General features: G+C 40.9%; 2 protein-coding genes across 3 annotated transcripts; one reads left to right on the forward strand and one right to left on the reverse strand.

The window, feature by feature from the left end:
- Nucleotides 1–987: 987 nt before the first annotated feature.
- Nucleotides 988–9,393, reverse strand: LOC131362417 (myosin-2 heavy chain-like). Of its 2 annotated transcripts, none has more exons than XM_058404407.1 (2): nucleotides 9,306–9,369; nucleotides 988–3,445 (listed from the first exon to the last, which is right to left on the reverse strand). In XM_058404407.1, exon 2 carries the CDS (start codon nucleotides 3,431–3,433, stop codon nucleotides 1,397–1,399), a length of 2,037 nt encoding a protein of 678 aa, XP_058260390.1. In that variant the 5' UTR covers nucleotides 3,434–3,445; nucleotides 9,306–9,369; the 3' UTR covers nucleotides 988–1,396. The 2 variants fall into 2 exon arrangements, with proteins under 2 accessions (XP_058260390.1, XP_058260389.1); XM_058404406.1 differs by having other exon boundaries at nucleotides 989–3,449; nucleotides 9,306–9,393.
- Nucleotides 9,394–9,475: 82 nt separating this feature from the next.
- Nucleotides 9,476–11,164, forward strand: LOC131362418 (uncharacterized). Its single transcript, XM_058404408.1, has 4 exons — nucleotides 9,476–9,540; nucleotides 9,738–9,772; nucleotides 9,937–10,421; nucleotides 10,538–11,164. The coding sequence occupies exons 1-4, from the start codon at nucleotides 9,538–9,540 to the stop codon at nucleotides 11,041–11,043; spliced, it is 1,029 nt and encodes a 342-aa protein (XP_058260391.1). The 5' UTR covers nucleotides 9,476–9,537; the 3' UTR covers nucleotides 11,044–11,164.

An 11,164-nucleotide genomic window follows, 5' to 3' on the forward strand; every position in this document is an offset into this window, starting at 1 on the left:
TTTATGTTATGGGTATTCTATGATTCATCTAAATGCTTGTTTCAGTGAGGAGAATTGCATTATGAGTATTCGCTCTGAACTGTCTTAAGGTTTTCCTACAGTGGATGAACAAAAGTCCCCAAAACTTCCATTCACTTATATTGATGTTCAGAGCCATATTTCTTTAGATTCATAAATGTACCTGAGTCACTCTCTCATGTGAGTGTATAAGTTTAGCTTTGGTTTTCAGTTAGTATGTATTTTTTTTCTTACCTTCATATTCGTGTATTTAGAAATGTAATGTTTGAAGCCAGTTATCCAGGATTTACTCCTGGATTTTTCATCTCCATGCATAGTTTCATCTCCAGGGTTTGTTTTAAGGAAGATAAGTAAGGAAGATAAAATTAGTAATAATACACATATCCGCAAGCAGTAATCTGCAGGGACCAAGCACTTGTGTATGTGGTGCCTCCAAGTTACACAGAACAAGGAAGAGTCCAAATATACATAATACTAAAGTTTCATGACAGAGCCTTTATACTAGTCCTGCCTATTAGGCTTGACTTGTTTTATTGCTAAAGTGTAATTTTGCCCATTGTGAGTGCCTCATGCATACTGTATTATAACATAATTCAAATTCATGGTAAAACTGAACAATTAAGACTGACCTTATTGCATTTCATATGAATGAAGTTATGATCACTTGCACTGCTTGACTCGCCTCATAAGGGCAAAAGCATTGTAATACCAGCTCATTATAATTAATTTTTGGAAACCATTTCTTGGTTTGATCATAAAAAATACTACAGTTTCCTCAGATGACTAAAGGATCAACAGACCAAGAGCATGTTATAATGTATACATCATGAGTAAGCAAAACTGAATAGATCATATTGAATTAAATCAAGAATCTATCATAACATTATCATGAAATAATATTCAGAATAATCCCACTCCTGTAATAATATTTGTGTTGATTTCATTTAAATACAAGGACAAACATCACAATCACCTTTATACAAGCCGAAAAATATATTTATTCAGTGCAAGCACTTTAGAGATTTTACATGAATCTTGCAATGAGTTACTTATAATTATAATTCCACTGATCAGAAAGAGAATATATTTCAGCATAATTACTTTATAAAATCAAAGCTGCTTTTTGTGAAATTGTGTTTAATTCAAATGATATTTCTTATTCAGCATGCAGTGTTAAATGTGTTAATATTACATAGACTTTACTGAACATATAAATCACAGACATTAATTATGCTGGAAAGAAGCAGTATCAGCTTTTATTTTTTTTTTTAGAAATTATTAACTCTATAGTAATTATTATTATTATTAAATATCATTGTTACATGTGCTTTAAGGTTTTGAATGGAATTGTAGAGAAGAATGATTTTTGTTTATTCAATCAGACATAAGCTGCTTCCTCTTCCTCTGTAAATCCACTTTTAACAGCTGTTTCAATGCTCTTCATCTCTTCTGGAGAAGCAGCAGGGAGAATGGCGAGCAACTCTTTATCGATCTTCTCCAGTCTTGCACGACTCTTCTCTTCAAACTCCTTCTTGTTCTTGAGGACAAGAGCTAAGATGGCTCTCTGAGCCCCATCACAGGAGTTCCGTAACTGCTCCACCTCTGACTGAAACTCTGGCTTTTCCTTGTCCATGGCCATCAGTTTTCCCAGAGAGCTGACACGATCCATGAGGTGCTTGGTGGACACCTCAGTGTAGGTTGCAGAGATCATGTTGACAAGGCTGGCGATGTTAGAGGCTTGACAGGCTTGATTGTAGAGCAGATCTTTGGAGAAGAGCTTTGCATTATAGGAAAGTTTCTGTGTCTTCTCAGATGTGGAGACAAAATCTTTAAGGGTTTTGGTCAGACTGATTTTCACAATGTTGGACACCATCTGAAAGAAGTGTACCATCTTCTCCCACTGCTCCTTCACTCTCCCCATGGCATCCATACCCTTAACCAGCATTTGTATAGTGGTGTTAAAGTCTATCTCTTTGACCTCACAGCTCCTCATGGTGATCAGGATTTCAGTCAGCTCCTTCTGGTTCTTCTCCATGTTCTCTACACTCTTCTCATACATCTCTCTGGTCTTGTCCAGTTGAGCACGGCTCTGCTCTATGCGGAACCTGGCATTCTCTGATGCCCTTTCTGAAGCTTTCCCAGATTTACTTTCTTCTTTGTACATCATTGGTGGTTTGGGAGTCAGAGCAGGAGAATTTGTAACAGCTTTACTTTTGCTGTTGAAACTGCGAGCTGATTCATTCAGTTTTCTGATCATTTCAATCAACTCCTTTGTTTTGGCTTCATCACATTTCTCCTCTGGTGCATACTTTGCTATTTCTTCACAGATCTCAATGCCTTTGTTACATAGGTTTAGAGCTTCCTCTTTTGCTTTACAATTTGGGCTTCTATTTAAACTCTCCCTGATTCGTTTGAACTGATCTGCCTGGAATTTTGTTTTTGTAATTTTGTGTTTTTGATCATACAGATCTTTCCAGTTGATTGTGTTGTCCTTCACAAACTTTTGAATTTCCTCTGTGCATCTCAGGATTTCTGCAGATTTACTATAAATATTAATTTCATCAAAGCAATCAGCATCAGATTCTTGACCTTTTAACTGAGTTCCTTTAGAAGACATCTGTGCAAATAGTACAGATCCTATTGATGTTATTCCATGAATCAGAGTTGTGATGCCTTCAGTTATGCCTTCAACCAAATCCATCCCTATCATGTCCCATCCACTGGGTAATGAATCCATTGCACTCTTGTATGTTTCATGTGCTTCGCTCAGTTGCTTTTCCATATCCTTCATTGCTTTCTCTGAGCGTTTAGCAGCTTCTTCTGATGACTGTTTCCTCAGCTTGGTCTCATCCAGTTTCTTCTTGATAGCATCCAGCTCCTCTCCATAAAAGTGCTCAGCATTTACACATGCTTCCAGCAGTTCTTGGATAATGTTGATGACATCTTCAAAATGTTTTTCTGTTGAACTGGCCAGCTCAAGACAGTCATCTGCAATGACACGGATGTTCTCCAGCTGGTCAGGGAGGTGGGCTTCAACAACCTCATCATTGCCTTGGAACAGGATCTTCACAGCCGTCTTCATGTAATCTGGAACTGCCATGGTGTGGAGTCTAATCTGATCCATGTTCTTATGGGCCACATTGAAAGCCCACCAGCCTGAGTTACACACCTGCATGAGGCAGGCACGAAATGACTCTGGGTATCTGATGAACTTGTAGCCACCTTTAGGTGGGTTCTTGTTGATGGAGAAATCAGTTTTAGAGGAGATGAAGACCAGCTCTCCCAGGATGGCTACAGAGAGTGGAGCAGGAGTCAGATACTCCTCCCAGTTAGCATACGGTTGCATCACAAGCTTGGTTTGGGTTCTCATCTCCTCGGCTGTGGTGAGGTCTTGATTTTTCTTTGCAATTTCCATCACTTCCTTGTTCTGACTGAAACCAAAGTAAGATTAATGAATGAGATATGTAAATCCTAAAATCATCATAAATCATAAAATCATAAGTCATCCTGCCGACTATGGCCGTTATGTTTTAGGGGCAGTGGTGGCTCAAGTGGTTAAGGCTCTGGGTCGTTGACCGGAAGATCAGAAACAGAAGAAACAGAAACAGCCTTTATTTGTCACATATACATTACAGCACAGTGAAATTCTTTCTCTCTTCCGGTCAACGATCAGGGGTTCAAGCCCCAGCACCACCAAGTTGCCACTGTTGGGCCCTTGAGCAAGGCCCTTAACCCTCTCTGCTCCAGGGGCGCTGTATCATGGCTGACCCTGCGCTCTGACCCCAACCTCCAAGGATGGGATATGCGAAGAAAGAATTTCACTGTGCTGTAATGTATATGTGACAAATAAAGGCTGTTTCGTTTCGTTTCAAAACTTTAACAGTTTCCTGATAATTAAATTTTATTAAAACCATGGCTTTAGATTGAATACTTTAGATTGAATGACTTTAGTAGTCAGGACTACTTTTGGACTAGTTTGGGGGAGGGGTCTTAATTACAAGTTTACACTTTTGTGTCCCATTTACAAGAAATTTTTATTATCCTTCTATTTTATTTTATTATCCTTTTTTTATTATTTTATTAACAATCAGGTATTAAATAACAGCACTTGCACAACTTATCCTCATGTTCACATATGTATGTAGAAAGTGTTTATAAAATACTTACATAAAATAAAAGTTACTTTAAATTTATTTCAAACAAATGTAGAAAATGTCATTTAGACTAGACGTTTAGACCCTTTATTCATTACTTGGTAGAATGCATATAGCAATTGGTGGTAATTTGGGTTTCAAGATTCTAGAAGCTCTAGAAGATCATCGAAATTTCAATCAGACTCATTGCACAGCATTTCTGATCTTCAGCTCTCTTCATTGATGTTTTTCTCATCAAATGTACTGATCTCTTATGTCAATGATAATTATTTTTCACTTCTTATAAAGAATAATTGTTAATGGAGCAATTACTGTATATGCGAGTGGATTTATACTGGTTGTAATATGTCATCTGTCCTTGAAAGGTGATGGTGTAACTTCGGATCATCATGGTAGAAGAGAAGTGGATGGGGGTGGGAATTGGTGGTTTGCACCTTTGCACATGGCTGAATAGTCCAATGGAATGGCAGTCTCGACTGCAACTGCTGCACCCAAAGGGTGGCCATAAGTTTAAACTGCTGTTGCATTTTGTTTCAGCTTTTTCTCTTTGCATAGAGGAGTTTGTTTCTGGTATCCCCAGCTTGCTAAATTGCTGAAATAAAGACACCAAGCAGAGTGGTTGTCTGTTGGTGTTGATGTTAGAAAGCTTCAATTTTTTTTTTTTGCAAATGCCCTTATACTGCAGGAAAGGGCAATCTGTTGGCCTTGAGCTCTCTGCCAGCTCACCATAAAGTAGGACTCCTGATATGACCAAGCCATTAAAGGATGGCAAACAAGCTGAGCATATTGACATATTTCAGGACCTCATATTGTGAATTTAATCCTGCCACTGTATGTGCAAAATGGACTGTAGGCACCTTAGGTGTAAGCTGTTAAGATCCCGCTCATGCCTTGAATAAATCAAGCCATAAAGGAGTATGTTGAGTATGCAAGCCTTGTAGACAAATAGCTTGGATCTCTCTGTAAGGTTTGATCCAAACCCTCCAATTCAGTCTTGTCGTAGCTGCTGGCATAATGAAAAGGTCATGTATGTAGCAAATTGACTGCTTCTGAAACCACACTGGGACACAGGTTAAACATATGCAAGGGTATACAGGCATACCAGGGTGACATGAGTAAACGGTTCACCGATGATGCTAAGAAGGGAGATGCCCTAATAGTTGTGGCAGTGGCTGTGGTCTCCCTTGTTTTTGTACAAGGTGATAATGGTAGCATCACAAATATCCTGGGGAATATGTCTCTGTTTTCAAAAAATCGACACTGGGCCTGTCACCTTCTTACTGCCTTTGTACATAATCACTGTACTCACATCACTAATGTCAGAAGCTTCCTGAATGGTTTTGCTAAGGTTTATCCAGTAGGTGTTGGTGCAGTAGTGAGTGGTCAGCAGGGCTTTTTTTCTAGCTGTTCTAAGGGGCAACATTTGCACTTTGGCTAGGCAATGCCTTTGAATTCTCAGTCATCCTGCCCCGCTGCCTCTGGTATCTCCCAGGTCAGTAGGTTCCACCCTCGCTCCCTTTTCCTGCATGAATCTCCCGGGTCTGAGCCTGCCAGGTGTCTCTTAGTGGGGTGTAGATACTGTAAAAAAAAAAAAAAGGGTACAGGATCCAGTTCGCCACCCGTCCTCATCCATTTCAGGGAGTATTGCCCACAATCATTGGCAAACCATGTTCCTCCAAGAGGAACTTCTCTCACTTCTGAGGAAAGGGGCCATAGAACATGTTCCTCTACCAGATTGAGACTCAGGCTTTACAGCCAGTATTTTGTTGTTCCCAAGAAAGGTAGGGGGCTGCATCCAATTTTGGACTTGCTGGCTCTGAACTGTGCACTGAAGACGTTCAAGTTCAAGACGCTCATACTCAAACTTATTGCACTGCAAATCAGGTCAGAGGACTAGTTTGTGATGATAGACCTCAAAGATGTCTATTTTCATGTAGGTGTTCTGCCAAAACACAGGAAATTACTCAGGTTTGCCTTCAGGGGCAAAGCATACCAGTATTGTGTTCTTCCTTTTGGTCAGCACACACATTTACAAAGTGCATGGATGCTGCCTTGGCACCGCTGCATCTCCAGGGCATCCATGTACTAAATTACCTGGACAACTGGCTCATCCTGGCCCAGTCGAAGGCCATGGCAGCCAGTCATTGAGATGCTGTGCTTACCCATATAAGGTCTCTAGGCCTCAAGTTGAACCCTGAGAAGTGTGTACTTTCTCCTTCTCAGAGAACCACTTTCTTGAGGATGATGTGGGTTTTCACAATTTGGCTAGACCAAAGCCTCTCTGTCATTGAGGCTCAGAGAGTGCTCACCTTCACGGTGGCAGCAGACAACATTATCCCTTTTGGTCTGCTTTACATGAGGCCATTCCAGTTCTGGCTCAGGTGTGTGGGCTTTCATCCACCCAGAGCCATAACGGTTACACACCATGGGATTCGTACCTTTCTCATGTGGAAACGAACCTGATTTCTGACCTTGGGTCCTACATAAGGGGCATGCCATTGTCGCAATACTCTTTTGACAGATGCCTCGCTTTTGGGCTGGGAAGCATTCTTCAGAGACCGCCCAGGGTCTCTGGGAGGGCCCTCAACTTTCATGGCACATATTCACTGCCAGTTCACTGCCCAGTTGGTACATTGCTGGAGTTCTTGCAGTCTTGCAGCCTTTTTCAGGGCCTGTCTCTCCATGGATCAGTCTCAAGTAGAGACTTACTTTATAAGTGTACATGGCTGCCATTGCTGCAAACCACGAAATTTTCCTAGGGGCCTCCTTGGGTAAGCACCCTCTGGTCTCTCTTTTTTGTGCTGTGCCAGGTGGCTGAGGCCTTCCTACAGACCGCACCTCCCCTCCTGGGACCTCTCTGTGATCCATGGAGTCAGCCTTTGAGAAGTTTCTGGCACTAAAGATGGCTCTGCTCCGATTATAGGGTAGGAGGGTCAGTTGCCCCCACCTGCTTAGCCTTGGAATGTCCAGGGCTATTCTGCACCCGAGGGCCGGATATATGCACCCAAGGTGCCCAGGATGGCCGGTCATCCATTCATCTTGCAGGCCTTATGTCCTCCGCCCCATGAGTCGGCAGAACAGCTTTGCCCGGTAAGAGCAATTGCCAAGGGCAATCTTGTCTCCAAGCAGTGCTTGGCACACTGGAAAGTAAAGGCCATTACCCAGGCCTACAAGGCGCGTGGTATGCTTCACCTCTAGATGTTAGAGCTCACTCTACAAGGGGTATCGCCTTGTCCAGTGCCTTGGCTAGGGGTGTTCCGATCCAGAAATGTTGTGCTGCGGCAGGTTGGTCCTCTTTGCACACCTTAATAAGGTTCTATAACCTGGACCTAGACCCCACTTCAGGATCCCATGTCCTTCAGGGCTAATTGATATTCTATTCCTGGATTGCTCATGCTCTCTCATGGCCCCTGGGACAGACATTGACTGGAATTAACATACCCATAGTGTCAGTCATGAATGTAACCCAGTTCCCTGAGAAGGAAAACAAGATGCTGCATCACTTGCCATACCCCAGGTATCCACTCGCACATCCTTCAGACAAATAGAAGCTGGAGTGATGTGAAGTAGATGTGTAGATGCCCTATCCTAGCCTATAAATTGGTGTGTGTGCACACAGCCTAAGACACACCTTCCTCAATGAAGCATTCCAAAAGCATCAGTCATGATACAGCATCTTGATCTCTTTTCAGGGAACCGGGTTACATACAAAACCTGGTTTAGTTTTCCTTTTTTTAGGTTTTTGGCTAGTACTGTGTTTGTACCCTATTTGTCAGGCTGGTTCTTTAGCTTCACACACCCAGTGGAGCAGGCAGACCATGGCAGGATAGCACCTTACTGACAGAGGGGTGCCCAGCTTAGGCAGATGGCAGCTGTCCAGTAAAATGCAATGATCTCTCCCACCATCAAAAGTGACCCCTGGCACACATTTCTTTCGCCAATCAATCAGCAAGGGGGTGCTAAGGACCTATTCTACCCCAGGTCCGCATAGGTAACTGGCTGTAACTGTCTTTGTGATAGGCTAATTATTCAAATGCACTAGTTAGGAAATAACAGGCATAATTTATTACACTTTCCATGAAAACAGTTTGGGGATTAAATAGTAAATGCTGTGGACCTTCACATCTACATTTTTTTAATAAAGTGAAAATTCCATTATTTCATGAATATCATGGCTATTTAAATATCAGACCATCCATGGCTTTATAACAAACAGTAGATATTGTATTTAATCCTGAAATGATCTCATCAGTGGAAACAGAGACAAAAACAGAGACATTCCCTGATCCAGACTAAAATAACCAAACAGCACCTGTAAAGGAAAGAATTTTCCCTATCATTCCCTCATCAATCCTTCAGGCACGAGAGTACATCATTCAGTCCCACCAAACCAAAGCCTGATATAGTAATATATAATTGGCTTTAAAATTAAACACACCAAATATCACTAGTCTTTTCATTCATGTTCAATTGATTTGATTAGATTAATTGTCAAATTGTAAAAAGCGCTGCTAGGCCACTGACAGCCAGCAGAGGGCAGCAGCAGTGCACAGTGAGAGTGACTCTTCAGGAGAACCCAGTTGCCCAGAATCCACTGGACTGATTAACTTGGATTGCCTACATCTGCAAGGCAGTAAATTTAGAGCTAGCCTATGACACCTTTGTAGATTGGAGACCTCTCTAGTATATTAGGACATTAACTGCAACACAATTAAGAAAAGAATAAATCATAAATAAATAAGGCATTAGAGAGAATTAAGGTGTAATAATAATAATAATAAAGTTAGATTCAGACAATGATATTAAACAGAATTGAAAAGAATAAAAAAAACTAAAAGATATAAATATGTCTGATATATATGTGAAAACTACCCCCTGAAATGGTCTGTGCCTTCCCCACATGTAATCATTCCACTGAACAGCAGGAAGAACCATGGTTTGGGCAGCATACTCAGGTGCAGTAATTTGCTTCAATTGGAAGATAATCATGATGGTTTTGGGACCAATTCAACTTTGACAACAATTAAAGTTCCACGGATGATATCTAAAGAGTATAAAAGTCTGCCACTCATGATTCAAAAAGATGGATAAAATGTGCAACCATCACAATAAAGCAGTAATTACAATCTGTACCTTGATATCCTGGTAGTTTTTACTGAAGATGTGGACGAGGTCCTCGGTCTGCTCTGTCAACACAAATGGAGCACAGGTAAGAAAGCTCAACAATCACAGAGAATTTTATAGTCTATGGAATCTCCTCCCCTTGGGAGGTCCAGGCCCCACAAACTGATTCAGCAGTTTAAAAGGAGCTTATCTTTAATAAAACAGCATTCCCTGAGCTCAAAGAACACTCGGCTTTCTACAGATGGTATGAGTTCTCTCTTAAAATAATAACATGCACTTAACAAATACTGAACAGAATGTATAGAAGAAATACAGAAAGTTATATACTAATATTGTATTATTAAATTATATTAAACCACATTATTATTATTGTTGTTGTTGTTGTTGTTGTTGTCTTAAGGTATACATGCTGATCCTGTAATTGATTGTTTTCTGTTTCAGATGAGCATGGCTATTTATAATAACTATTTATCTGAGTAAGTTAAAAAAAACAGTAATGACATGTATTAAATTTTACATTAAATTTAAATGTATTTTATTACAGTAAAGTAAAATTTAAAACTGAAATAATTCCTTTCAAAATAATAATTAGTCCATTTTGTCTTGTATTCTTGGCTGTGATTTATATTTTTCTCTACAGAGTTGTGATGAAGAACACAGCTGAGGCTGTTATAATTCCACTGAAAGGTGGCATCTCCTCCCTGAATGAAGTCTATCAGGCTCTTATTGAGGCAGATGTAGATCCTGTAACTGGGAAATGCTCCAACTACGACTACATCAGACAGCAGATAGTGCAGTCTCATCAGTTCCTGGAGCAGTCAGAACAGGCAGCTAGTTCAGGGTTACAGAGTCTGGATGAAAACTTAGAGAGACTTATACAAGATGAGGGGAAACTCAATCAGGAGATGAATGAAATAAAACAAACCCTAGACAACTTGAGAACAGAGCAGATATCAAATGAGAAATTACTCAGAGAATCTCAGGGAGCTCTGCAGCAGGCCAGGACAAATCTGAATTCAGCAACACAGACCCTTCAGGATCAGGAGAAGAGGAAACGTGATGCTGAAATCGTCACAGGTGTTGGGGCAGGACTGATGGTCATTCCCATCATTGGATGGATTGCAGGTGAGAATTACAGCATCTAGATAAAAATAATAACATCTGAGCTGTTACACACATCATCATAACCTTCATGTCTCAGTGTTTGTTCAGACTCTATAATTTGTATTTTCACTGTTCAGGTCCTGCCATGATGATTGGTGGAGCAGTTGAACTGGATCAAGCAAACAAAGCTGTCCAAGTGGCTCAAGAGGAGGTGAGAAGGTCTGAGAATGAGATGGGGAAATATGAACATAAAGTATCTGACTACAATTCCAAGATTTCCCAGACTGAACATAACCTCAGTCAGAAAGATGAGGAGCTGAAGCAGACGCGTGAAGGAACCCAGAAGGTGAGGAAACAGATCGAGTCTGTAGCTGAGTTCCAGGAGAAAGTGAGAAGTGCCGTCAATCTTCTGGGTGTCCTGAGTGGGAGGGTCAGTGTGGCTGAACATCAGACTCGCAGATTCATCCTCCAGGAGCCTGTGATGAAGGTGATGGAGGATGTGATGAAGGCCATAGAGCAGATCACAGGGAATGAGCTGCTCTACAGCAATGACCTGCCAAGACTCATCAATCAGATGAAGGAGAACAACCAACGCCTGGCAGCCCTCTGTGCCTCAGAGAACAACCCTTGGGACAGATACTGATGGACATTCATTGTTGATTTCATACATTAGTGATAAAAATTAAATTTTAAAGCTTTAATGCTCATCCCTCATGTTCTGTATTCTGTTCCATTAAAGACAATTAAAACAATTTATTTTAAAA

This window comes from Hemibagrus wyckioides, linkage group LG12 (assembly GCF_019097595.1).
Source record: "Hemibagrus wyckioides isolate EC202008001 linkage group LG12, SWU_Hwy_1.0, whole genome shotgun sequence".
Taxonomy (NCBI): domain Eukaryota; kingdom Metazoa; phylum Chordata; class Actinopteri; order Siluriformes; family Bagridae; genus Hemibagrus; species Hemibagrus wyckioides.

Bases quoted from the DNA above. Each gene is read 5' to 3' on its own strand.
- LOC131362417 (XM_058404407.1), bottom strand. From the start codon at position 3,433: ATGGAAATTGCAAAGAAAAATCAAGACCTCACCACAGCCGAGGAGATG.
- LOC131362418 (XM_058404408.1), top strand. The intron at 9,773-9,936 runs GTAAGTTAAAAA...TTTTCTCTACAG, and splicing joins TATAATAACTATTTATCTGA to AGTTGTGATGAAGAACACAG. The intron at 10,422-10,537 runs GTGAGAATTACA...TTCACTGTTCAG, and splicing joins CATCATTGGATGGATTGCAG to GTCCTGCCATGATGATTGGT.